The 27792-nt window shown below is 46.4% G+C and overlaps 1 protein-coding gene across 1 annotated transcript; it reads left to right on the forward strand.

The window, feature by feature from the left end:
* Window positions 1-267: 267 nt before the first annotated feature.
* On the forward strand, window positions 268-27678 carry ZNF564 (zinc finger protein 564). Its single transcript, XM_033199427.1, has 4 exons — window positions 268-463; window positions 24368-24494; window positions 24700-24760; window positions 25150-27678. The coding sequence occupies exons 1-4, from the start codon at window positions 461-463 to the stop codon at window positions 26618-26620; spliced, it is 1662 nt and encodes a 553-aa protein (XP_033055318.1). The 5' UTR covers window positions 268-460; the 3' UTR covers window positions 26621-27678.
* The last annotated feature ends 114 nt before the right edge of the window (window positions 27679-27792 follow it).

The raw sequence follows: 27792 nt of genomic DNA on the forward strand, positions 1-27792 counted from the left end.
GTACCCTGAGTGCAGAAACACGCCAGCGTCAGTTCGGCAGTCTGAAACACTTTCTGCTTAAACGCAAATATTCTCCCCCGCACAGAAGGTTACGGTGGGAGGAAGCCCCGCCTACGAAGGGCAGTGGCCAAGACACTGTCAATCTGTCTTTGCTCAGCCACATATCGCATTGCTTCTCCTGTCACTCAGTGCCAAGGGGGCAGGACTTGGAGCATCACCCAACCAGGGGCTCTGGGGCGGGGACCTGCAAACCATCCAATCAGGAACTCTGAAAGGGGGGACGGGGGGCAACGTTCAACAACTCCGCGGGGTCTTCCTGTTTCGCGTCCGCTGCGTTTGGGTTCCGGTCTCCGCTTCTCCAGTGGCCCGGGTGGCTCCACCGCACCGTCTGGCGTGCTGGGACCTGCACAGGCCGGAGAGAGCCGTAGGCAGGACCCCGGGACACCCTGGAAGCCAGGAAATGGTGCGTGTGCGGGGCCGGGCGTCTGGAGACTGGGGGAGGGGCTTGTGGGAACCGGCCGGAACCGGCTGTGGAAGGTCCCTGGCCTCCCTGCAGCGACTCCAGGGTCTGGGACTTGAGGTCCCGGGCGAAGCTCGGCCGTCTGTCCCCTCGGCCACAAGGTGGGGCTGGGCCGTAGCTGGTACCCCGGGCGTCCTGTCCCGTCCCTGCGCGGCGACTGCGGCCCCGGCCCGGCAGCCCTTTCTGGGCAGCTCTGCGCCCGCAGCCCCGCCTCTCCCCCGATTGTGCTGGGACACGGGAGGGTCACAAGGAGGAATCCCGTCTCGGGTGTAGGGTTCGTGCATGGGAGGAGCTGTGGGCTGTGGACTTCCAAGTTCATCCTCTTTTTTTCCGGGGGACTGTCTCCCTCCGAGTCTTCCAAACGTACTGGAAAAAGAGTCTCAAACCTACGACTCCCGTTTTTTTAAGCCTAGCTTTTTCTAGGGCTGGGAATAAATGCCTAAATTTCAGGTTCCTTCTCCGCATTCCCAAAGGTGACTCCTCCCCAAATCACAACATTATCAACTGGTTTTGTTCTACATTTCAGACACTGTATTTTAGTTGTTTATAGTTTCTTTCACCATCCTATTTTGAAAGGATTTGTTTTCCGTTTGTGGATTATTTATTTATTTTGAGACAAGAGTTTCTCTCTGTCGCCCAAACTGGAGTGCAGTGGGAAGATCTCAGCTCACTGCAACCTCCGCCTCCCGGGTTCAAGCAATTCTCCTGCCTCAGCCTCCCGAGTAGCTGGGATTACAGGCATGCGCCACCAAGACCGGCTACTTTTTGTATTTTTAGTAGAGGCTGGGTTTCGCCATGTTGGCCAGGTTGCTCTCAAACTGCAGACCTCAGGTGATCCGCTCGCCTCGGCCTCCCAAAGTGCTGGGATTACAGGCGTGAGCCACTGCGCTCGGCCTCCTGTTTGTGTACTTATAACCTGAGAGGGAAGCAGAGAATAAGAACCTGACACTCTGCAGTAGAACATTTTTGTGCTATCCTTCCTTTTATCTTTCCTAAGCCCCCATGCCTAATCAGAATGTCTTTGGGTGGAGTTTCCCCTTTGGAAACTTTACACGGTGATGTGGCCCGTTATCTTTTCCTGGTCCTGATTTTCAGAACTGCCTGGATCTGACCCAAGATACCCACAGCTGCCACTTCTCTTGGAGGATCTAGTGATTATCAACGCCTGGGTCATTCCTCCCAGAGGACAGCTTAAGGTGTAGGGGTGGGGCCTCTCACGGGAGCAGCTGGATGCCCTGAGGTGGGAGGAGTCTCTCGGTATCCCCTTCCTCTGAAAAGTTTACCCTTTGGGACACTCAGTTTTTCTTCCTCAGCCCCAGTTTCCATTTCTTAGGGACACATTGATGGTTAGCCAATCTTAGGCTGTTACTGAGAGGAAAAGACACAAATGATTCCTGACCTCTGGATTGTTTAAGTCATGAAGGGAGAAAAACTATCTCAAAGGGGAAGGAAAACCCACTCCATTGAAATGGTACAAGAACCTGAAAGTTAAAATGCGCTTGGGGCAGACTGAGCGGGGCACAATTCACTGTCTTCAGGGAGGTTGGTCACTGAGCACTCAGTGAGCCAGAATGGGGCTGGGGAGATGTCCTAGGTGATAGGGTGACCTCACCTGACACTGGAATCAGGTAAATGTCTGTATTCCAGGTCAGCACTGCCTCTCCCTGGGTTTGTAAACCCTTAAAAAGATGTGTTCGCTTATTTGATCCTGTTTTTCATTAAATGTAAAATGTATTTCATCAGTAGTGCTTGAAAGACAAGACAAAATGTTTACAAAGAGGCAGAAAGTAGATTTGAGGAAAAACAATTATCTAGTCTTACATTCAAGTGGTTAAAAATTCTTATTTATGTGTAGTCCCAGCTACTGGGGAGGCTGAGGCAGGAGAATGGTGTGAACCCGGGAGGCGCAGCTTGCAGTGAGCCGAGATCGTGCCACTGCACTCCAGCCTGGGCGAGAGAGCGAGACTCCGTCTCAAAAAAAAAAAAAAAAAAAAAAAAATTCTTATTTATGTAGTTTCTTCCCCCACAACATGTGTGGTAGGTTTCTCAGGTGTGTTTTCTTATTTTGGGTGATTTCAGATCAATCCCAGGACTTAGCCTTGAGAATGATACTGGGGATAAGAATCTTGGAGAAACAGGGAAATTCAGTCTTCCATGATGGCTACAGAGAAACGAATACATTTCCACAAAAAAGTGTAGTAGATAAATTGGTGAAATACAGAGATTCTCTAAAATATCATCTTCTTTGCAGGGTATTTTGTCGTAATAGATAACTGTTCTGTATCTTTTCATCTGGACTTTGGTGATTAATGCTAAGTCCTATCAGATGGACTTTTAAATATTAAATATTAGTGAATTAAATATTAATAAAGAAGTCATGGAAGTAATAGTAATGTGACATCTCTATTGTCTGAAAGGGATAAATTCTTGTGCTTTTCATGTTTAAGCTATAGAATACAGATGTCTTATAGTTTCCTTTCCTCCTATATACATAAACAGTGAGTTTGAGTGATTTTGCTGGATTCTTCAAACACAGGATATTTTCTTTTCTTTTTTTTTTTTTTTGAGACAGAGTCTCGCTCTGTCGCCCAGGCTGGAGTGCAGTGGCGCAAACTCAGCTCACTGCAAGCTCCACCTCCTGGGTTTAATGCCAGGATGGTCTCGATCTCCTGACCTTGTGATCTGCCCGCCTCGGCCTCCCAAAGTGCTGGGATTACAGGCATGAGCCACCTTGCCCAGCCCCGATATTTTCTTGTTTAAAAGTAAGTGAAGCTGGGCTCACTCATGGTGGCATGCCTGTAATCCAAGCTATTCGGGAGGCTGAGGCAGGAGAATTGCTTGAACCTGGGAGGTGGAGGTTGTGGTGAGCCAAGATCGCACCACTGCTCTCCAGCCTGAGCAACAAGAGTGAAACTCAGTCTCAAAAAAAAAAAAAAAAGTAATTGAATAGTCTTGTCTGACGAAGCAGAGGTGTGAGGCCAAGTGTGCCTCAGAGTGACTCCAAACTTAGAGCCTGCAAAGGGAGGTCGTTTAAGTCCCAGTTGGTTCTTCCTGGGTAGAACTTGCAGGCATCCCAACCTGATCACTCCAACCAGGGGAGGAGTCCTTTATACTGAGAGAAGCTACAGACCTCTGGAAAGCTGAGGATGCACACATAGGTATAATTGGGAGGATGATACCCTGTCTGAGGTTGTAATTGTTATTGTTCAGATAATAACAATAAACCGTGGGCTCTCATGATTTGAGAGAGCTGTTTCTAGACATCCTGAAATTCAAGAAATCTGGAGTTAGGTAAGAAGTGACTTTATGTGAAATGAGTATAACGAAAGGGGGAAAGCAGTAGATACAAGGTCTGCAAGCATCCTAGAGGTTAGGCAGAAAAAGGCTTTTCTGGTGCAAGTGGCGGCTTACACCTGTAATCCCAGCACTTTGGGAGGCCGAAACAGGAGGATTGCTTGAGGTCAGGAGTTTGAGACTAACCTGGACAATATAGTAAGACCACCTCTCTACAAAACTAAAAAAAGTATTAGCTGGGCGTGGTGGTGCACACCTGTAGTCCCAGCCAAGGCTTAGGTGGGAGGATCCCTTGAGCCCAGGAGATCAAGGCTCCAGTGAACAATGATTCTGGCACTGTACCCTAGCCTAGACGACAGAGCAAGACCCTGTCTCCCCTCTTCCTCTTCCCTTAAAAAGTGTTTCATTCGTAAGGAGGGAACAAATAAGATTAGGAATAGGTGGGAGGAGAGGGCAGAGTGGAAAGTGCAAAATCGGATCCTAGATCAGAGAATATTTTTCCTGAGGTTAATCTGTTCTTAGGATGATTCATAAAGGAAGGGTTGGGTGGATGCTTCCTTAGGCTGTGGAGGGTGGGTCAAAGTTCAGGGCCTGAAAGGAGAGAAACTTAACCAAAGGTTGGATTTACAGATACTTTGTTTTGACTGATCAGTAAAGACAAAACTGTCCAGCCAATTATTTATGAAGTAAACAATGGGAATTTGGAGAGTCTGTCTGGCTTTCTTTCTTTCTTTTTTTTTTTTTTTGAGACAGAGTCTTGCTCTGTTGCCCAGGCTGGAGTGCAGTGGTGTGATCTTGGCTCACTGCAAACTCCACCTCCCAGGTTCACGACATTCTCCTGCCTCCGCCTCGCGAGTAGCCGGGACTACAGGCACCGGCCACTATACCCAACTAATTTTTTTTGTATTTTTAGTGGAGACGGGGTTTCACCGTGTTAGCCAGGATGGTCTCGGTCTCCTGACCTCATGATCCCAAAGTGCTGGGATTACAGGCGTGAGCCACCGTGGCCAGCCGCCTGTCTGGCTTTCTTATGGGTAAAATAAAGGACATCTAAATTAGTAATAGGAAGGGTTTTTTCCCCCCCAGTATCCTGCTTCTCTGGAACACCAAGGGCCATGATGGCGGAGAGTGTTTTAATCATAGCTATTCTGTAGGATTATAGAGCTTGGGTAAAATTCAACATTGTCAGCAGTTTGGTTTTGTATCCACAGAGTTGGTTTAGTCAGAGTGTAATTTCTGCAAATATCTGTGAGCGTCAGACTTAGAGAAAGACACCTTTAGTTTCTTTCTGCTGGAGAAAAGATTTATGAATTAAGAGTGTATTTGCTTCTGTGGTGTAATAAATATGTTTGGTGTTTGTCTGCAGTTCCTGGGACAGGGATCTTAAAAACTTTTGGAATTTCCTAAGCTAATGAAGTGACTGTGGAACCCCTGGATACTTTCAGAGTGGAGACTGGTGACCAGAAAGACCAAACCCATGACTAGAGGGTTGTCACTTTAAGCTCCAGTCCCTACCTCAGGAAAGAGTGGAGACTGGAGATTGAGTTATGTAACAATTTTTGAGCAAAGACATTCGGAGAGTGCTTCCAGGTTGATGAGGACATTGATGTGCTGGAAGGGTGGTGCACTCTATAAGATGAGGAGCGTAGCCTCTCCACTCCCCTTTCCCTGCCATTTTTTAGCTCTTATTTGCCTGTTCCTGAGTTATACTTAAGTAACATGTTTTGTTGAGTTCTTTGAATAGTTTTAGCAAATTGTTGAACCCGAGGAGGAGATTATGGGAGCTCATGATTTGTACACAGTTGTTCAGAAGTGTGGGTGGCCCTGTGGCTTGTGACTGGCATGTGAACTGGCATATTGGGAGACTGAGCCCTGAACTTGTAGGGTCTGTCCTAATTCTGAGTGGTGTCAGAACTGAACTCTTAGACACCTAGCTAGTGTTAGAACTGGTCGGTGTTTACACTTTTGGTGTCACAGAAAAGACACCAGAGGTCAGAACTTTAAACTGACTCCAGGTAAAACATCTGGTCACTGGTGAGAATTGAGACCATGAATCACATCATGAGGAAAGGAGAGTAGGGTGTGTGGAGCTCCCAGAATGTTTCCTTCACTCATTTCTTTCTTTCTTTTTTTTTTTTGAGATGGAATTTCGCTCTCCTTGCCCAGGCTGGAGTGCAGTGGTGCGATCTTGGCTCACCGCAACCTCTGCCTACTGGATTCAAGTGATTCTCCTACCTCAACCTCTCGAGTAGCTGGGATTACAGACATGCACCACCACGTCTGGCTAATTTTTTGTGTTTTTAGTAGAGACGGGGGGTTTCTCCATGTTGGCCAGGCTGGCCTTGAACTCGGTGATTCACACGCCTTGGCCTCCCACATTGCGGAGATTACATGCGTGAGCCACCGCACCTGGCTCCCTCACTCATTTCTTAGGAGTGGGCCACATCTTCACATGAATGGTCCTCAGGCTTGTTGAACTTTCTGAATGTGGGTTTCCTTGTGAACTGTGGGTGAAACAGGCTGCTAGGTAGTGGATCCCAGAGAGAAAGGATAGTTCTCCTTGTAGGCCAACAGGAAGAGGATGGCTGTTTAGGACTGACATACACACCTAACCAGGGAACAAGACAGAGGAATCTGGACAGATGCCTTTATTGGAGACTCTGGGAGTTCTTGTTGGTGAGTTTAGAGCAAGCAGATGGGAATTCCATGGAGTCCCATGGTGACTGAGAGGTGGTCCCTGCAGCCTCTCTGTGCATTCCTTGTGTGGGGTCATTTGGATGATTTCTAGCAATTTGCATCTAGCCGTCTCATGGGGAGGTGGTCACAGGGAGGTAGCTGTGTAAGGCAGGTAACTGGATTGACCACATGGAGGAAATGGGAGGAGGCATAGAACTGGAAACTGTATTAAGGGTGACTAAGCTCTGCTTCTGGTATGAGAAAGTTAAAGCCATATTCACAGTGGCTTCTGAGGTAACATACAATTTTATTTTATTTTATTTTATTTTATTTTATTTTATTTTTTTTTTTTTTTGAGACGGAGTCTTACTCTGCCACCCAGGCTGGAGTGCAGTGGCCGGATCTCAGCTCACTGCAAGCTCCGCCTCCCGGGTTTACGCCATTCTCCTGCCTCAGCCTCCCGAGTAGCTGGGACTACAGGCGCCCGCCTCGTCGCCCGGCTAATTTTTTTTTTTTTTTTTTTTTTTTTTTGAGGCGGAGTCTCGCTCTGTCGCCAGGACTGGAGTGCAGTGGCCAGATCTCAGCTCACTGCAAGCTCCGCCTCCTGGGTTCACGCCATTCTCCTGCCTCAGCTTCCCGAGTAGCTGAGACTACAGGCGCCCGCCACCTCGCCCGGCTAGTTTTTTTTGTATTTTTAGTAGAGACGGGGTTTCACCGTGTTAGCCAGGATGGTCTCGATCTCCTGACCTCGTGATCCGCCCGTCTCGGCCTCCCAAAGTGCTGGGATTACAGGCTTGAGCCACCGCGCCCGGCCTGGTAACATACAATTTTAATAATTCACTGCAATAGACAGCTCTGCACTGAATTCACAACATTGTGTGGAAATGATGGACAGAAGATGGATTATCCCTGCACCTGGGGTTTAACTGTCCATCATTTCTGTCCCCGACTGACCATACCTGCTCTGTCATAGGTTCACATACCTTACCTAGATGCCCTGGTTTCAGAATTTCCCATATTTCTTTGGTCTATCTCTCTGCTACTGCCATAATGTCCTAATTATTTCATAACCCTGATGTATGGTTGAGAAAGTGCTATACTGTCTTAGGCACCTGGGCCTGCTGTAATACATTGCCATAGGCTGGGTGGTGTAAACAACACACGTTAAGTTTTCGCAGTTCTGGAGGCTGGGAAGTCCAAGTCCAAGGTGCTGGCAGATGTAGTATCTGGTAAGGGCCTGCTTTGAGGTTTTCAGATCATCATCTCTCGTATCCTCACAAGGCAGAGGAGAGGAAGCAAGCTGTCTCCCGTCATTTTTTCTAAGGGTGCTAATCCCGTTTATGAGGGCACCACCCTCATGATCTTGAATCCCGATGACCTCCCAAAGATGCCATCTCCTAATACAACAACATTAGGAGTTAGAATTTCAGTATATGAATTTTGGGAGGGACACACAGATTCAGGCTGTGACATTTCCTAACTGTGTACTGTACAAAGTCTTTGCTGTTTTTAGATATTTGAGTTCTATTTCAGTTTTTTTTTTTTTTTTTTGAGACGGAGTCTCGCTTTGTTGTCCAGTCTGTAGTGCAGTGGTGCGATTTTGGCTCACCACAACCTCTACCTCCTGGGTTCAAGTGATTGTCTTGCCTCAGCCTCCCGAGTAGCTGGGACTACAGGTGTGCCACCATGCCTGGCTAATTTTTTATATTTTTAGTAGAGACGGGGTTTCATTGTGTTGGCCAGGCTGGTCTCGAACTGCTGACCTTGTGATCCACCTGCCTTGGCCTCCCAAAATGCTGGGATTACAGGCATGAGCCACCACACCCAGCTATTTCAGTTTTTTAGAAGTGACCTTCTTTTCTCCTCTCCTCTCCTCTCCCCTCCCCTCCCCTCCCTTTTCTTCTTGCCTGCCTCCCTCCCTCCCTTCCTTCCTTCTTTTCTTTTTCTTTTTTTTTTTTTTCTGAAGATGAAGTTTCACTTAGTCACCCAGGCTGGAGTGCAGTGGTGTGATCTCAGCTCACTGCAACCTGCGCCTCCTGGGTTCAAGCGATTCTCTTGCCTCAGCCTCCCGAGTAGCTGGGATTACAGGCACACCCCACCACGCCTGACTAATTTTTTGTATTTTTAGTAGAGATGGGATTTCACCATTTAGGCCAGGCTGGTCTTGAACTCCTGACCTTGGGTGATCCGCCCGCCTCAGCCTCCCAAAATGCTGGGATTACAGGCATGAACCACCGCGCCAGGCCCTTCTTTTCTTTTTTGAGGCAGAGTTTCCCTCTTGTTGCCCAGGCTGGAGTACAATGGCATGATACTGACTCACTGCAACCTCTGCCTCGAGCAGTTCAAGTGATTCTCCTGCCTCAGCCTCCCAAGTAACTGGGATTACAGGATGTGCCACCATGCCCTGCTAATTTTGTATTTTTAGTAGCAACAGGGTTTCACTATGTTGGTCAGGCTGGTGTCGAACTCCTGACCTCAGGTGATTCACCCACCTTGGCCTCCCAAAGTGCTGGGATTACAGGCGGGAGCTGCTGCACTTGGCCCTTTTTTCTTTCTTTTCCTTCCTTTCTTTCCTTTTTTCTTTTATTTATTTATTTCTTCCTTTCTCTTTCTTTCCCTCCTTTCTTCCTTGAGATGGTCTCTCTCTGTCACCAGGCGTGATCTGCACTTTCGTGATCATAGCTCACGCAGCCTGCCACTCTTGGGTTCAAGCGATCCTCCTGCCTCAACCTCCTGAGTAGCTGGGACTACAGACATATGCCATCACGCCCAGCTAATTTTTAATTTTTAGTAGAGTTGAGGTCTCATTATGTTGCCTAGGCTGATCTTGAACTCCTGGCTTCAAGTGATCCTACTACTTTGGCCTCCCAGAATGCTGGGATTCCATGTGTGTGCCTGGCCTAGAAGTAGTTCCTAAACCTTTTTTTTTTTTTTTTTTTTTTTGAGACAGAGTCTCACTCTGTTAACCAGGCTGGAATGTAGTGCCTTGATCTTCGCTCACTGCAACTTCTGCCTACCTGGTTCAAGCGATTCTTGTGCCTCAGCCTCCCAAGTAGCTGGGACTACAGGCGCCCGCCACCATGCCTGGCTAATTTTTATATTTTTAGTAGAGACGGGATTTCACCGTGTTAGCCAGGCTGGTCTCAAACACCTGACCTCAGGTGATCTACCTGCCTTAGCCTCCCAAAGTGCTGGGATTACAGGCATGAGCCACTGCACCTGGCAAGAAATAGCATTTCTTTTCTTTTTCTTTTTTTTTGAGACGGAGTCTTGCTCTGTCGCCCGGGCTGGAGTGCAGTGGCCGGATCTCAGCTCACTGCAAGCTCCGCCTCCCGGGTTCACGCCATTCTCCTGCCTCAGCCTCCGGAGTAGCTGGGACTACAGGCGCCCGCCACCTTGCCCGGCTTGTTTTTTGTATTTTTAGTAGAGACGGGGTTTCACCGTGTTAGCCAGGATGGTCTCGATCTCCTGACCTCGTGATCTGCCCGTCTCGGCCTCCCAAAGTGCTGGGATTACAGACTTGAGCCACCGCGCCCGGCGAAATAGCATTTCTTAAGTTTAATAACATACCAAACAAACCTGGTTGTGAATTTTATGGAATTTAATAAAGCACTGTATTTGGGAGAGCTCAAGCATTAATCATGGTAATATTCAGCCTCTTTTCTCAGGATGTATGCCATTTCTCCATGTAGTGCTTCCTAATTTGATGTATTTTTTCTGTTTTTTTGAGACAGAGTCTCAGCCTGTGCCCCAGGCTGGAGTCCAGTGGTGCAATTTTGGCTCACTGCAACCTCTGCCTCCTGGGTTCAAGCAGTTCTCCTGCCTTAGCCTCCCAAGTAGCTGGGATTACAGGTGCACTCTATCACGCTGAGCTAATTTTTTTTGTTTTTTTGTCTTTTTTTTTTGAGACAGAGTCTCGCTCTATCGCCAGGGCTGGAGTGCAATGGCCGGATCTCAGCTCACTGCAAGCTCCGCCTCCCGGGTTCCCGCCATTCTCCTGCTTCAGCCTCTGGAGTAGCTGGGACTACAGGCGCCCGCCACCTCGCCCGGCTAGATTTTTGTATTTTTTTAGTAGAGACGGGGTTTCACCATGTTAGCTAGGATGGTCTCGATCTCCGGACCTCGTGATCCGCCCGTCTCGGCCTCCCAAAGTGCTGGGATTACAGGCTTGAGCCACCGCGCCAGGCCTTTTTTTGTATTTTTAATGGACATGGGCTTTTGCCATGTTGGCCAGGCTGGTCTCCAACTCCTGACCTCAGGTAATCCGTCCATCTCAGCCTCCCAAAGTGCTGGGATTATAGGCATGAACCACTGTGCCCAGCTATTTTTGTTTTTTTGAGAGAGCGTCTCACCCCTGTCACCCAGGGTGGAGTGTAGTGGTGCAATTGTGGCTCACTGCAGCCTAGACTTCCTGGGCTCACGTGATCCTCCTGCCTCGAGCCTCTTTAGTAGCTGAAACTACAGGTGCACCTCACCGTGCCCAGCTAATTTTTGTGTTTCTTTTTTTTGTAGAGACAGGGTTTTGCCACATTGCCGAGGCTGGGGCTATGCTGTCTTCCTTCCTTCCTTCCTTCCTTCCTTCCTTCCTTCCTTCCTCCCTCCCTCCCTCCCTTCCTTCCTTCCTTTTCTTCCTTTTTTTCCCTTCCTATGCTGTCTTCCTTCCTTCCTTTTCTTCCTTTTTTCCCTTCCTTCCTTTCTTCTTTTTTCTTTTCTTTTCTTTCTTTCTTTTTTTTTTTTTTTTGAGACAGAGTCTCTGTTGCCCAGGCTGGAGTGCAGTGGCATGATCTCTGCTCACTGCAACCTCCACTCCTGAGTTCAAGCGATTCTCCTACCTCAGCCTCTTGAGTAGCTGGGACTACAGGCGCCTGCCACCAGACCTGGCTGATTTGACATTTTTAAAAATTTTATTTATTTATTTATTTATTTTGAGACAGAGTCTCACTCTGTCACCCAGGCTGGAGTGCAGTGGCGTGATCTCGGCTCACGGCAAGCTCCCGCTCCTGAGTTCACGCCAGTCTTCTGCCTCAGCCTCTGAAGTAGCTGGCACTACAGGTGCCTGCCACCACGCCTGGCTAATTTTTTTGTATTTTTAGGAAAGACGGGGTTTCACTGTGTTAGCCAGGTTGGCTGCAATCTCCCGACCTCGTGAGCCACCTGCCTCGGCCTCCCAAAGTGCTGGGATTACAAGAGTGAGCCACCGCATCTGGCCGATTTTTGTATTTTTAATAGAGATGGGGTTTCACCATGTTGGCCAAACTGGTCTCGAGCTCCTGATGCCAATTGATCTGCCCGCCTCGGCCTCCCAAAGTGTTGGGATTACAGGTGTGAGCCACCACACCGGCCCTATGCCATCTTTTAAACGTTTACTTCCATGGTGGCTTGATGCTCACAATTCGGAGTACACTGAGATTTATTTGTGTATTGAGTTTCCATTGTGAAAACTTACTAAACATCTTGCATTTGAGGAAACTACGTAAAACAGTTGCACGGTCGACTGAAACATTGTAAAGGGGGCCCGGCTCACGCCTGTAATTCCAACACTTTGGGAGGCCAAGGCGGGCGGATCACAAGGTCAGGAGATCGAGACCATCCTGGCTAACACGGTGAAACCCCACCCGTCTCTACTAAGAACACAAAAAAATTAACCAGGCTTGGTGGCGGCCGCCTGTAGTCAGAGCTACTTGGGAGGCTGAGGCAAGAGAATGGCATGAACCCAGGAGGTGGAGCGTGCAGTGAGCCAAGATCAGGCCACTGCACTCCAGCCTGGGCAACAGAGCAAGACTCTGTCTCAAAAAAAAGAAAAGAAAAAAAAAATTGTAAAGGACCAGGCCACTACTTTGAAGTCTTCTTACCACGTGCCCCACTTGAAATGACTCCTAGAAGCCAAATCATCCAGTCTCTCCAGATGGGGCCAGTGTTAAGGATTATAATTTCCTTGCTTTTGGCGCAGTCTTGGCTCACTGCAAGCTCCACCTTCTGGGTTCATGCCATTCTCCTGCCTCAGCCTCCCAAATAGCTGGGACTACAGGCATGTGCCACCTTGCCCAGCTCTGTTTTTTTTTTTTTTTTTTTTTTGTATTTTTAGTAGAGATGAGTTTCTTTTTTTGTTTTTTTTTTTTTTTGAGATGGAGTCTCGCATTGTCACCCAGGCTGGAGTGCAGTGGTGCGATCTCAGCTCACTGCAAGCTCCGCCTCCCGGGTTCACGCCATTCTCCTGCCTCAGCCTCCCGATTAGCTGGGACTACAGGCACCCACCACCACGCCCGGCTAATTTTTAAAAATATTTTTAGTAGGGACGGGGTTTCACCATGTTAGCCAGGATGGTCTCCATCTCCTGACCTTGTGATTCACCTGCCTCGGCCTCCCAAAATGCTGGGATTACAGGCATGAGCCACCGCGTCCGGCCGAGATGGGGTTTCACCGTATTAGCTAGGATGGTCTTGATCTCCTGACCTTGTGATCCACCTGCATCGGCCTCCCAAAGTGCTGGGATTACAGGCGTGAGCCACTGTGCCCAGCCAGCTTTCTGTTTTGCACAATCATGAATCTTCCCTGAAATGTTACTTTATTTGCTTTTTTAGTCCATAGTTTACAGAAAAATTTAGGAGCTATTACAGAGCCCCTTCTGCCTACCTCCCCGGTTTTTTTTTGTTTTTGTTTTTTTGGTTTTTTTAAACGGTGTCTCGCTCTTGTCACCCAGGCTGGAGTGTGGTGGTGCGATCTCGGCTCACTGCAATGTGTGCCTCCTGGATTCAAGTGATTCTCCTGCCTCGGCCTCCAGCGTAGCTGGGATTACAGACGCCACCACATCCAGCTAATTTTTTTTTTTTTTTTGTATTTTTTTAGTAGAGACCAGCCTGGGCAACATGGCAAGACCCTGTCTCTACAAAACAAACAAGTAAATAAATAAGTGGACCTTGTGGCTTGTGCCTATAGTCCCAGCTACTCCAGAGGCTGAGGCGGGAGGGTCCACTTGAACCTAGGTGCTCCAGGCTGCAGTGAGCTATTGCACCACTGTACAATCCTAGCTTAGTCAATGTTGCCTGGGCGACAGAGCTAGACCCTGTCTCAAAAAAAAAAAAAAAAGTTGCTTTAAAGGTATCATGCTCTCACACATTTCAGAGTTCTCCAGGGACATGTGCAAAGACTGATTGCAAAGAAATACCCTTCTGGTATAAAGTGTACACTTGACAGTTTTAATTTTAGATGACTTCCTGGCAGCAAATTCTATTTCTGGTCTACTGTAGTCCTCTTGGTCCAGCCACCCCCAAATAACCACTTTTGATCAATTGTGTGCATCCTGTCACTGTTTACATAAAAACAAGTGACTGGGAATGTATATTTTTCTTTCCTGCCTTTGTGATAGTAATGAGTAGTCAGACTCCGGTGTTTAATGTTTGTTTACCGAGTGCTAAAACCTCACCCTCCCCTTCTACCCTTGTGCCCACACCTGGACCAGCTTTCAAGGAAGCCTGGGGTTTTGTCTTCTGGTGTCTGTCCATGGAACTGTCATCCAGCCCCAACCCCAACACAGTAAATACCCAGGCCAGGCAGCTTCCTCTGCTCTCTCAAACCATTTCACACCTGCTTGATGGGCCTGCCCTACTCTCCCCAGACACCTCAATCACGTGAGAGTAATAAGCCTTTTTATGCCCTCTCAGCCTGTGTGAGACACTCTGTCATCAGTGTCAACGTCAGAACCACATCTCTGCAGTCAGTGCTGTGAAGATGTCTGGACATTAACCACCACGCGGAGGGGCTGTGTCCACTGGCTCCTCTGCTCTGCTGCCTGACATTGGGCATGCACTTTGAGCTGCTGCTTCTTAGGGAACTCCTGCTTTGAACTGTCCTGCTCTGTTTTTATTGTATTGTTGAGATCCAGCAAGTCTGGGTCTGTAATCAGCCCGAGTTGGCAGTTTGATAATTCCTTGACATTTAGGAAGGGAATATAGGATTGGGGCCCTCCTTAAGGTGGTCGTGGATTGTGTGTCTTGGTCTGGTCCTGTGTCTTTTAGGACGAAGCTGTGAGTGCTGTTGTATTCTGGTCCCCTCTACAGAGTGCTGACCGTTATCTGAAAGAACAGTTATTATTTTAATTAAAAAATTTTTTTGGTAACCAGGCCTCACTCTGTTGCCCAGGCTGGAGTGCAGTGGCACCATCATAGCCCACTGTAACCTGAAACTTGTGGGCTCATGCAGTCCTCCTGCCTTGGCCTTCCAAAGTGCAGGGATTAGAGGTGTGAACAACTACACATGGCAGAAGAGTCATTTGAAAAGAAGAGAAAGGAGAAGGGGAAAGGCAGCCATCACGTGGTAGGCTGAGTCCATACTATAGTATCAGAGGGCGCCGGGCACGATGGCTCATGCCTGTAATCCTTGCCCTTTGGGAGGCCGAGGCGGGTGGATCACGAGGTCAGGAGATTGAGACCATCCTGGCTAACACCGTGAAACCTCATCTCTACTAAAAATACAAAAATGAGCTGGGTGTGGTGGCGGGCACCTGTAGTCCCAGCTACTTGGGAGGCTGAGGCAGGAGGATGGTGTGAACCTGGGAGGCAGAGCTTGTAGTGAGCTGAGATTGTGCCACTGCATTCTAGCCTGGGTGACAGAGCAAGACTGCGTCTCAAAACAAAATAATATCAGAGGGCTGCCAGGACCCTTAAGTGCTGCTGCTGCCACTGCCTGTGCCTCTGTCACCACAAGGATCCTTACTCTTGGTGTTATAGGGGACAACATCCACATATACCCCTGTGGCACAGGAAAGGGAGTAGTTCAAACCCAAGTTAATCCTGGAGTCCTTTAAACTTTGTAAAACCATCGCTGCCTTGGAGGAGGTCCATGACCCTGAGGTTACAGACGTAAGGCTCGGTGCGGGGGGAAAACATACAAATACTAGGGTAGACAGGACAGCTCCTTTTGCCATCCCTGATGCATATCTAAAGACAGACAAAACCAACAACCAAAGAAGGAAGCAAAGGGAAAAATGAGTACTGAAACAAGGGTTCACAATTTTACCCAATTGGAAATCCAAATACACTAAAAATGTTTACACAGCAAAAAAGATAAAAGGGAACTACATGGTACTTGTGCCTCCCTTCCTCAGCAGGGTAGGTTTTTTTTTTGAGAAAAAAACCTCTGTGCCCAGGTTGGAGTGCAGTGGTGCGATCTCGGCTCTCTACAACCTCCCATCTCCCGGGTTCAAGGAGTCCTCCTGCCTCAGCCTCCCGAGTAGCTGGGATTACAGCCATCTGCCACCATGCCTGGCTAATTTTTGTATTTTTAGTAGAGACGGGGTGTCACCATGTTGGCCAGGCTGGTCTCGAACTCCTGACCTCAAGTGATCCACCTGCCTTGGCTTCCCAAAGTGCTGGGATTACAGGAGCGAACCATCACACCCGGCCCACAAGGTAGATTCTGAATTAATATCTGCTGTAATGTGCTCATTAATCTTTCAAGCTGTTAACGTAAAGTGCAAATTACACTTATACCTGGTGATCCCACTAAATTTAAGCAAGGTAAATCCTGTAATCTGAGTAATGAATATAAAATAGAGGATAAACAGATATGCCTTGTCTTAACCATCGGAGTTATTTGCCTTGTTTCAATTAACCATGGTCAAAGTACCCATTGTCCTATACCCTGTACTAAGCAGGGTTACTCTAAAATGATAAAAAATAAATCAAGTCTTTGACTGTTACAAAGTGGCTTGGCAAGATAGAATTTCATGGACCTTTATCCCCAGTTAAACAAGTTACCATGGCCCAGTATAAATTAGATTGATTGAAAATAATTATTAGAGTAATTGAGTGAACAGCAGTAGGGAGTTTGCATGGATGACATTACCACACACGTACCCGAGGGAGCCAGTGAAGAGTTGCTGCTTTTTCATCACTTAATTGGGAAGTCTGTGATGTACAGATCCAAGGGTTAGCCTGCTTGACCAAACATGAGGCAGTCATCTTAACACTGGCCAAAAATGGGTTCCATCTGCTCTAAGGTTTACAGACTGTAGCGGTTGTGTAAGACTTTCCTGTTTGTGGTAAGATACCTCTGAGTATCTCTTATGTTAGATACCTAAAATAGAAATCAAGGTAATACATGTCCTTTTTTTTTTTTTTTTTGAGGTGGAGTTTTGCTCTTGTTGCCCAGGCTGGAGTGCAGTGGCGCGATCTCAGCTCACCGCAACCTCTGCCTTCTGGGTTCAAGCTATTCTCCTGCCTCAGCCTCCCAAGTAGCTGGAATTATAGGCATGCGCTGCTATGCCCAGCTAAATTTGTGTTTTTAGTAGAGACAAGTTTTCATCATGTTGGTCAGGCTGGTCTCAAACTCCTGACCTCAGGTGATCCACCCGCGTCAGCCTCCCAAAGTGTTGGGATTACAGGCGTGAGCCACCGTGCCCAGCCAATACATGTCTTATATGAAGTCCACAATACAAGGATACTCATCTATGTCCGAGTTCCAGACAGCACTGATGGTAACCAAGGCCCTAGTTTAACTTCTCGGAATATACAGTGCTGGGCTCCTAAACAAGGCATTGGATGGAACTTTCTCTTCTCTTCCCAGTCTCAGGCTGAAGACCTCATTCATCACCATAATGGCTTACTAAAATAAGTTCAAATCAGTTGTATGAGTTATGATATGGGCCAGGCATGGTGGCTAATGCCTGCCATGTCAACACTTTGGTAGGCCAAGGTAGGCAGATTGCTTGAGCCCAAGAGTTTGAGACCAGCCTCGGCAACATGACAAAACTCCGTCTCTACAAAAATTACAAAAATTTGCTGGGCATGGTGGCATGCACCTGTAGTCCCAGCTCCTTGGGAGGCCGAGGTGGAAAGATCACTTGAACCTTGGAGGTCGAGGCTGCAGTGAGCTATGATCAGTCCACTGCACTCCAATCTGGGTGACAAAATGAGACCCTGTCTCGGGCCGGGCGCGGTGGCTCAAGCCTGTAATCCCAGCACTTTGGGAGGCCGAGACGGGCGGATCACGAGGTCAGGAGATCGAGACCATCCTGGCTAACATGGTGAAACCCCGTCTCTACTAAAAAAATACCAAAAAAAAAACTAGCCGGGCGAGGTGGCCGGCGCCTGTAGTCCCAGCTACTCGAGAGGCTGAGGCAGGAGAATGGCGTAAACCCGGGAGGCGGAGCTTGAAGTGAGCCGAGATCCGGCCACTGCATTCCAGCCTGGGCGACAGAGCGAGACTCCGTCTCAAAAAAAAAAAATGAGACCCTGTCTCAAAGAAGAAAAAAAAAAAAAGACATGGTTTAGTGATTAGTTACTTCTCAGTCATGAGTCTCTTCATTTTAACTTTTTGTAACATTCTTTTCATAACAGTTTTAAGTTTACAGAAACATTGATAAGTACAGTGTTACTTAATGATCACCCCTCTTTAAAGTTTGCCCTATTTTTTTTTTTTCTTTGAGATGGAGTCACTCTGTCGCCAGGCTGGAGTGCAGTGGCGCAATCTCGGCTCACTGTAACCTCTACCTCCCAGGTTCAAGCAATTTTCCTGCTTCAGCCTCCCAAGTAGCTGGGACTATAGGCACCCGCCACCACACCTAGCTAATTTTTGTATTTTTAGTAAAGGTGGGGTTTCACCGTGTTGGCCAGGATGGTGCCGATCTCTTGACCTCATGATCCGCCCACCTCAGCCTCCCAAAGTGCTGAGATTACAGGCGTGAGCCACTGCGCCCAGCCAGTTTGCCTTATTTTTTATATATTGTATTACTGTGGTACATTTATTACAATTGACGAACCAATATGGATGCATTAATGTTCACATTTTACATTAAAGTTGACTCTATTGTATATTCATTGGATTTTGACAGTGTTTAATGACATGTGTCTGTTATTTCTGTTAGGGTAGTTTCACTGCCCTAAAAATCACCTATAGTTCATACATTCATTCATCTGTCCTTTGCATCCTGAAATCCCTTACAACCAAAGACTTTTTCATGTCCCATAGTTTTGTCTTTTGCAGAATATCTTATAGTTGTTAATATATTGTATATGGCCTTTTTAGATTGGATTCTGTCACTTAGTAACATACTTTTTTTTTCTTTTTGAGACGAAGTCTCACTCTGTCGCCCATGCTGGAGTGCAGTGACGTGATCTTGGCTCACTGCAACCTCTGCCTCCTTGGTTCAAGTGATTCTCCTGCCTCAGCCTCCTGAGTAGCTGGGATTACAGGTGTCCGCCACCACGCCCAGCTAATTTTTGTATTTTTAGTAGAGATGAGGTTTCTTTTTCTTTTTTTTGAGACGGAGTTTTGCTCTGTCACCCAGGCTGGAATGCTGTGGCCGGATCTCAGCTCACTGCAAGCTCCGCCTCCCAGGTTCACACCATTCTCCTGCCTCAGCCTCCCGGGTAGCTGGGACTACAGGTGCCGCCACCTCACCCGGCTAGTTTTTTTTTTTTTTGTAGTTTTTAATAGAGACGGGGTTTCACCGTGTTAGCCAGGATGGTCTGGATCTCCTGACCTCGTGATCCGCCCGTCTCGGCCTCCCAAAGTGCTGGGATTACAGGCTTGAGCCACCGCGCCCGGCGAGATGAGGTTTCACCATTTGGTCAGGCTGGTCTCGAACTCCTGACCTCAGGTGATCCGCCCGCCTCTGCTTCCCAAAGTGCTGGGATTACAGGTGTGAGCCACCACACCTGACCCAGTGACGTACTTTTAAATTTCCTCTATGTCTTATCATGGCTTGATATCTTCTTTTTTTTTTTTTTTTTTGTTGAGACGGAGTCTCGCTCTGTCGCCCAGGCTGGAGTGCAGTGGCCGGATCTCAGCTCACTGCAAGCTCCGCCTCCAGGGTTTACGCCATTCTCCTGCCTCAGCCTCCCGAGAAGCTGGGACTACAGGCGCCCGCCACCTCGCCCGGCTAGTTTTTTGTATTTTTAGTAGAGACGGGGTTTCACTGTGTTCGCCAGGATGGTCTCGATCTCCTGACCTCGTGATCCGCCCGTCTCGGCCTCCCAAAGTGCTGGGATTACAGGCTTGAGCCACCGCGCCCGGCCGTCTTCTTTTTATCCATATGATTATATTTAATCATATGGATGAAATGCAGATTGTTCGTTTGTTTATGAAGAATATCTTCGTTAACTCTAAATTCTAGAAATTATGAGTAAGTCTCCCATAAACATCCATGTACAGGTTTTTGTGTGAACATGTTTTCAACTTATTTTGGTAAATACCAAGTAGCATGATTGTTAGGTCATATGTTGAGTATGTTTAGTTTAGTTTATTTATTTATTTATTTTTTGAGATGGAGTCTCGCTGTGTCACCCAGGCTGGAGTGCAGTGGCCGGATATCAGCTCACTGCAAGCTCCGCCTCTCGGGTTTATGCCATTATCCTGCCTCAGCCTGCCGAGTAGCTGGGACTACAGGTGTCCGCCGCAACGCCCGGCTAGTTTTTTGTTTCATGGTTGAGATGGAGTTTCAACCATGTTTTCCAGAATTGTCTCAATCTCCTGACCTCGTGATCCGCCTGTCTCAGCCTCCCAAAGTGCTGGGATTACAGGCTTGAGCCACTGCGCCTGGCCTAGTTTTGTTTTGAGACAGAGTTTTGCTCTGTCATCCAGGCTGGAGTACAATGGCAAGATCTTGGCTTACTGCAACCTCCACCTCCCGGGCTCAGACAATTCTCCTGCTTCAGCCTCTGAAGTAGCTGGGATTACATGCATGTGCCACCACGCCCAGCTAATTTTTGTATTTTTAGTAGAGACAGGGTTTCATCATGTTGGCCAGGCGGGTCTTGAACTCCTGACCTCAGGTGATCCACCCGCCTCGGCCTCCCAAAGTGCTGGGATTACAGGCATGAGCCACTGTGCCTGACCGAGTAGGTTTAGTTTTACAAGAAACTGACCATCTTCCAAAATAGGTGCACCATTTTCCATTCCTACAAGTAACAAATGAGGGTTCCTCTTGATTTACATCTTTGCCATCATTTGGTGTTCTCAGTGTTTTAAATTGTAGCCATGCTAATAAGGGTTGTGTTAGTCTTTAATTTTTTAAATTTGTAATTCCCCAGTGACAAAATGTGCATGTTTTCATATTTTTATATGCCATCTCTATATTTTATATAATCATGTCTTATGCAGCAAAGACAATTTAATTTCTTCCTTCTCAATCAGTATACTTTTTATTTCCTCTGTCTTATTGCTTACCTAGGACTTTAAGGATGTTGTTGAATAGCAGTGGTGAGAGAAGACATTCCTACCCTGTTTCTGATCTTGTCTAGAAAGCATCTAGTTTCTCACTGTTAAGTATGATGTTAGGCTGGGCGCGGTGGCTCAAGCCTGTAATCCCAGCACTTTGGGAGGCCGAGACGGGCGGATCACGAGGTCAGGAGATCGAGACCATCCTGGCTAACATGGTGAAACCCCATCTCTACTAAAAACTACAAAAAGAAAACTAGCCGGGCGACGTGGCGGCGCTTGTAGTCCTAGCTACCCAGGAGGCTGAGGCAGGAGAATGACGTGAACCCGGGAGGCGGAGCTTGCAGTGAGCTGAGATCCGGCCACAGCACTCCAGCCTGGGTGACAGAGCGAGACTCCGTCTCAAAAAAAAAAAAAAAAAAAGTATGATGTTAGCTGCAGACTCCTCATTGATGTTCTTTCTGAGGTGAAAGTTCCCCTTTTTTCCCAGTTTGCCACCATGAGTGGATGGTAGATTTTGTCAAATGTTTTTTATTTTTTACTCTTGCCTCCTTTCATGTCTTTTTTTTTTTTTTTTTTTTTTTTGAAACGGAGTCTCGCTCTGTCACCCAGGCTGGAGTGCAGTGGCCGGATCTCAGCTCACTGCAAGCTCCACCTCCCGGGTTTACGCCATTCTCCTGTCTCAGCCTCCCAAGTAGCTGGGACTACAGGCGCCCACCACCACGCCCGGCTAGTTTTTTGTATTTTTTTAGTAAAGACGGGGGTTTCACCGTGTTAGCCAGGATAGTCTGGATCTCCTGACCTCGTGATCCGCCCGTCTCGGTCTCCCAAAGTGCTGGTATTACAGGCTTGAGCCACCGCGCCAGGCCAGCATTCAGAACTTGTTAAAGGTTAGGGAAGCTATCATGTTGTTCTTCAGAAGACTTTGACCATTGTCAGATATTCATTATTCCCGCTACATTTAGAGAAGGACTTTTTGTTGACTTTTCAACAGTCTTTAGGGGATTTATAGAATTTAAAAAATACTTTGTGAGAGGTTATCTTGAGGACATTTCATTCTTTCTGAGAACCCATCTTTCCAATCAGGTGTGGTGGTTCACACCTGTAGTCCCAGAACTTTGGGAGGCTGAGGCAGGAATTTGAGATCAGCTTGAAAAACAAAGTAAGACCCCATCTTTACAAAAAATTTAGAAATTAGCTAGGCGTGGTGTCTTGTGACTATAGTCCTAGCTACTTGGGAGGCTCGGGAGAGAGGATCACATGAGCCCAGGAGATGAAGGCTTCAGTGAGCTATGATCATGCCACTGCACTCCAGTGTGGATGACAGAGCAAGTTCCCATTTCCAAGAAAACCAAAAGAACCCATCTTTCCCCTTATTTTATTTTGCCTTGACATTACACAATGTAATATCACATAGTGACTGGTCAGAATCATTTCCTCTTGAAATTTGAGAAAGAGGATTTTATGTTCTTTTGGAGAAAAGCACTGCTGATCCCTTCGTGTGTTTTATAATCATGGTCAAATTCGCCATCAAACCATCTGGACTTGAATGAACTCCCTCAGAAATTGCAACTCTTAACCTGTTCCTCAAGGTTAGCAAGGCATAGGGTACCTTGTTATGTATCTGCCAGAAAAAACTCTTATGGCATTTTGTCTTCTTAGTATGTGTGCATATAAGGTAAAAATCGGTGGGAAACTGTCCTTGACGTTCATGACTATGGAGATTTTGCTGGGTGAGGGGGTGCTGCCTAAGTTGCCATACCTTCTTCCTCATACCTGAGTCATATCTTCCCAATAGCTTCCTAGCCTAGTGAAATGGGATAGAGTCAAAGGAATCAGTGAGTCTATAACAAATATTATACATGCAGGTTAAAATGAATACTTTTACAAAGGAATATTTTCTTTTTTTTTTTTTTTTTTTTTTGAGACGGAGTCTCGCTCTGTCGCCCAGGCTGGAGTGCAGTGGCGCGATCTCGGCTCACTGCAAGCTCCACCTCCCGGGTTTACGCCATTCTCCTGCCTCAGCCTCCCGAGTAGCTGGGACTACAGGCGCCCGCCATCTCGCCCGGCTAGTTTTTTGTATTTTTTAGTAGAGACGGGGTTTCACCGTGTAGACCAGGATGGTCTCGATCTCCTGACCTCGTGGTCCGCCCGTCTCGGCCTCCCAAAGTGCTGGGATTACAGGCTTGAGCCACCGCGCCCGGCCACAAAGGAATATTTTCATTCAGCCAACTTGATCTGTCTATGTCTAATGGCTTGGAATCCTTCAGGAAAGTATGGTCAGCTAGATTTTGTCAGCAGGTGGATTTCTATGGGCCTTCTGGCCTCTCATGTTTGATGAAGGGAACAGAAGAAAATGGTTCCACTTCTTCAGTGTGTATTTATTTATTCATGGAAACCTTTTTCAGGTTTTATCCTGTGTTTCTTTTTCTTTTTTTTTTTAGACAGAGTTTTGCTCTTGTCGCCCAGACTGGAGTGCAGTTGCGGCTCACCGCAACTTCCACCTCCTGGGCTCAAGCAATTCTCTTTCCTCAGCCTCCCAAGTAGTTGGTATTACAGGCGCCCACCACCATGCCTGGGGAATTTTTTTTATTTTTAGTAGAGACAGGGTTTTGCCATGTTGGGCTGGCTGGTTTCAAACTCCTGATCTCAGGCAATCCGCCTGCCTCTGCCTCCTAAAGTGCTTGTATTACAGGCATGAGCCACTGTGCCTGAACTACCCTGTGTTTCATGGAATGCTGATTGGTGTGAGATATGAAAGGAAATGGAAGTTTTTTCCAGAAGGAATGATGATCTTAAATTTTTTTTTTGATACAGAGTCTCTCTCTGTCCTCCAGGCTGGAGTGCAATGGCATAATCTCGGCTCACTGCAACCTCTGTCTCCCAGGTTCATGCTATTCTCCTGTCTCAGCCCCCGAGTAGCTGGGATTACAGGCACGCGCCACCACGCCTGGCTAATTTTTTTGTATTTTTAGTAGAGACAGGGTTTCACCATGTTGATCAGGCTGGCCTCAAACTCCTGACCTCGTGATCTGCTTGCTTCGGCCTCCCAAAGTGCTGGGATTACAGGCGTGAGCCACCGGTCCCGGCCAAAATTTATTTTCTTTGTATAGCATTTTATTTGTTTCTCCAAGGTGAACTGGATCCTACCATTAGAGACCAATAAAACTTGTAGTGACTACAGTAAAAATGTAGAGACCAGTTGCATGTTTTCACGGGGTAATTAAATTTATGAGAAAGTGAATGTAGACAGAATTCTGACAACCATATTTATTTATCATAAAATAAATGTTTGGAGACTGCCACATCATGTGTCAACTTTTTTGTTGTTGTTTTTGTTTGTTTGTTTGTTTGAGACGGGATCTCTCTCTGTCACCCAGGCTGAAGTAGAGTGACGTGATCTCGGTTCACTGCAACCTCTGCCTCCCTCGTTTAAGCAATTCCCCTCCCTCAGCCTCCTGAGTAGCTGGGATTACAGGCAGACACCACCATGCCCAGCTAATTAGTGTATTTTTAGTAGAGATGGGGTTTCACCATGTTGACCAGGCTGGCCTCAAGCTCCTGACCTCAGGTGATCTGCCTGCCTTGGCCTCCCAAAGTGCTGGGAATGGAGGCATGAGCCACCGCACCTAGCCGTTTGTGAACTTTTATGAATTGGGTTTACATCCCTGTACTGTCATCTCATTCTTTCTCCTGCGTTGCGTATTTGGGATGTTTTAGGACTCAGTGGCCTCTGAGGATGTGGCTGTGAACTTCACACTTGAGGAGTGGGCTTTGCTGGATCCTTCCCAGAAGAAACTCTACAGAGATGTGATGCGGGAAACCTTTAGAAACCTGGCCTGTGTAGGTAAGGATGACATCATTCCGTCTCTTAGTCAATTAGAGAAGAAGTGTTTCTTGCTCTTTAATGTTGTTTCATGATGTCACATGTGGAAAAGGAAATACTTGGGTGAATAAATCAGGGTTGTTTGCACCTGATCATGAACTTAGAATCTAGTCATTTTTCTGTATTGTCTATCGGTTCATAAGGATTTTTTCTGACTATATTTTAGGAAAAAAATGGGAAGACCAGAGCATTGAAGATTGGTACAAAAATCAGGGGAAAATTTTAAGGTAATTTGCACTGACAAGAGAAAGCAATGTCCCCTTCTTAGTATATCATGAAATTTTAAAAATAAGGAAACAAACCAGTAAGCCCAGTTTCAAATTTATTTATTCCTACAACTTTTTCACCAGAAAAAGAAAAAGTGTGGCACAGATGTTTAGTGTTGCAAAATCATTCACTTGGAAATAGTATTAAGAAACTGTATATATGAATATCACTTTTTTGATAATAGCTACTGTCGAGCCCTCTTGCAGAGCATTCCGTCTCTTCACTTTCAAACAATTCATACAGGCCTGAAAACCTACCCTTTCCCCGATTATGGTAAAAATGTAAGTCGAAAAACTATTAATAAATACAAAGTCACAAGCCATTAAATCATGCTTTCTGTTTTTTCCAGCAATCATATGGAAGAGGGACTCAGTGAAAGTAAAGAGTATGACCAATGTGGAGAAGCCTTCAGTCAGATTCTCAATCTTAATCTGAACAAGAAAATTCCTACTATAGTAAGACCATGTGAATGTAGTTTGTGTGGGAAAGTCTTCATGCATCATTCATCCCTTAGTAGACACATCAGATCTCACCTTGGACACAAACCTTATGACTATCAGGAATATGGAGAGAAACCATACAAATGTAAGCAGTGTGGGAAAGCCTTCAGTTCTTGTCAATCCTTTCGAAGACATGAAAGAACTCACACTGGTGAGAAACCCTATGCATGTCCGGAATGCGGAAAAGCCTTCATTTCTCTCCCAAGTGTTCGAAGGCACATGATTAAGCACACTGGAGATGGACCATATAAATGTCAGGAATGTGGGAAAGCCTTTGACCGCCCCAGTTTATTTCAAATACATGAAAGAACGCACACTGGAGAGAAACCCTATGAATGTCAGGAATGTGCAAAAGCTTTCATTTCTCTCCCAAGTTTTCAGAGACACATGATTAGGCACACTGGAGATGGACCTTATAAATGTCAGGAATGTGGAAAAGCCTTTGACCGCCCCAGTTTATTTCGAATACATGAAAGGACTCATACTGGAGAGAAACCCCATGAATGTAAACAGTGTGGGAAAGCCTTCATTTCTTTCACAAATTTTCAGAGTCATATGATTAGGCACACTGGGGATGGACCTTATAAATGTAAAGTATGTGGGAGAGCCTTTATTTTTCCCAGTTACGTTCGAAAGCATGAAAGAACTCATACTGGGGAGAAACCCTATGAATGTAATAAATGTGGTAAAACCTTCAGTTCTTCCAGTAATGTTCGAACACATGAAAGGACTCACACTGGAGAGAAGCCCTATGAATGTAAGGAATGCGGGAAAGCCTTCATTTCTCTCCCAAGCGTTCGAAGACACATGATAAAGCACACTGGAGATGGACCTTATAAATGTCAGGTATGCGGTAGAGCCTTTGACTGTCCCAGTTCATTTCAAATACATGAAAGAACGCACACTGGAGAGAAACCCTATGAATGTCAGGTATGTGGGAAAGCCTTCATTTCTCTTAAAAGGATTAGAAAACATATGATACTGCACACTGGAGATGGACCTTATAAATGTCAGGTATGTGGTAAAGCCTTTGACTGTCCTAGTTCTGTCCGAACACATGAAAGAACTCATACTGGAGAAAAACCCTATGAATGTAAAGAGTGTGGGAAAGCCTTCAATTATGCCAGTTCCATTAGAATACATGAAAGAACTCATACCGGAGAAAAACCCTATGAATGTAAGCAGTGTGGGAAAACGTTCAGTTATTCCAGTTCCTTTCAGAGACATGAAAGAGCTCATAATGGAGGTAAACCTTATGTAAGGAATGTGGGAAAGCTTTCATTTATCACACAACCTTCGAATACCTGTGAAAATGCGTAGTGGAGGACAGTTCTACAAGTATCTACATATCCAAAGAATATGGAAAGTCTTCAGTTTGCTTTCTGGGTTTCGGACTTGTTTGGGAGCTCACCCCTTTCTCCTGTTTCTCACTTTTGGAATAGGAATGTCTATCCTATGCCTGTCTCATATTTTGGAAATACACAACTAGTTTGGTTTTCACAGATTCGGAGCTGAAGAAGGATTTTGCCTCAGCATGAACTGAATCTCATCCATATCTGAGTTTGTGATATTGAGATGACACTTTGAGTTTAAGCATTAGGCTTCATGCTGGAATTAACTGAGACTTTTGAGGCCTTTAGGATGAGATGAATATATTTTACATGTGATGACATGGATTTTGGGGGCCGGAGGTGTAATGTTTTGGCTGAGTGTATGCCCCCTCAGATTAATATGTTGAAACCTTACCCCCACCCCCATCCCCGTATTGTGATGGTATTTGGAGGCCCTGTCTCTGGTGGTTTTTAGGATTGGAGGACATCATGAAGATGGAGGCCTCGTAATTGGGATTAGTTTCCTGATACGAGTCCCTAGAGGGCTAGCTTTGCCCTTCACCTTGAGAGGGTGCAGTGAGAAGATAGCTATCTTTGAACCAGGAAGCAGGCCCTTACCAGACACGGGCTCTGCCAGTGCCTTGATATTGGACTTTCCAGCCTCCCAAACCATGAGAAATAAATGTTTGTTGATGAATTAAGCTTTTCAATTTATGGTATTTTGTTTTAGCAACCCAAGCTAAGACACAATCCAATTTTAAAATGGAGGAAAGGACTTGAATAGACATTTCTCCAAAGAAGATATCCAGATGGCCAATAAGCACGTAACAATGCTCAACATCATTGGTTGTTAGGGAAATACAAATCGAACTCAAGACATACATACCATCTCATTAGGATTAGTAGTATCAAAGATGGAAAACAATACTGACAAGGATGTGGAATGTTTGAGAACCTTGTGCACTGTCACTGGGAATGTACAATGGTATAAGCCTGCTGAAAACAGTATGGCAGATGCCCAGATTAAAATGTAGAAATGACATATGATCAGCATTTCCATTTCTGGGAAAATAAAAAGATTGAAAGCAAAGTCTCAAATAGGTTGTGCACCTGTGTACATAGCATCATTCACAATAGGTAAACTCTGGAAACTACTCAGGT

This window comes from Trachypithecus francoisi, unplaced genomic scaffold, assembly GCF_009764315.1.
Source record: "Trachypithecus francoisi isolate TF-2019V2 unplaced genomic scaffold, Tfra_2.0 Lachesis_group5, whole genome shotgun sequence".
NCBI classification, from domain to species: Eukaryota; Metazoa; Chordata; class Mammalia; order Primates; family Cercopithecidae; genus Trachypithecus; species Trachypithecus francoisi.

Coding starts and splice junctions, on each gene's coding strand:
- ZNF564 (XM_033199427.1), top strand. Junction 24,495..24,699: donor TAGAAACCTGGCCTGTGTAG/GTAAGGATGACA, acceptor ACTATATTTTAG/GAAAAAAATGGGAAGACCAG. Junction 24,761..25,149: donor AATCAGGGGAAAATTTTAAG/GTAATTTGCACT, acceptor TGTTTTTTCCAG/CAATCATATGGAAGAGGGAC.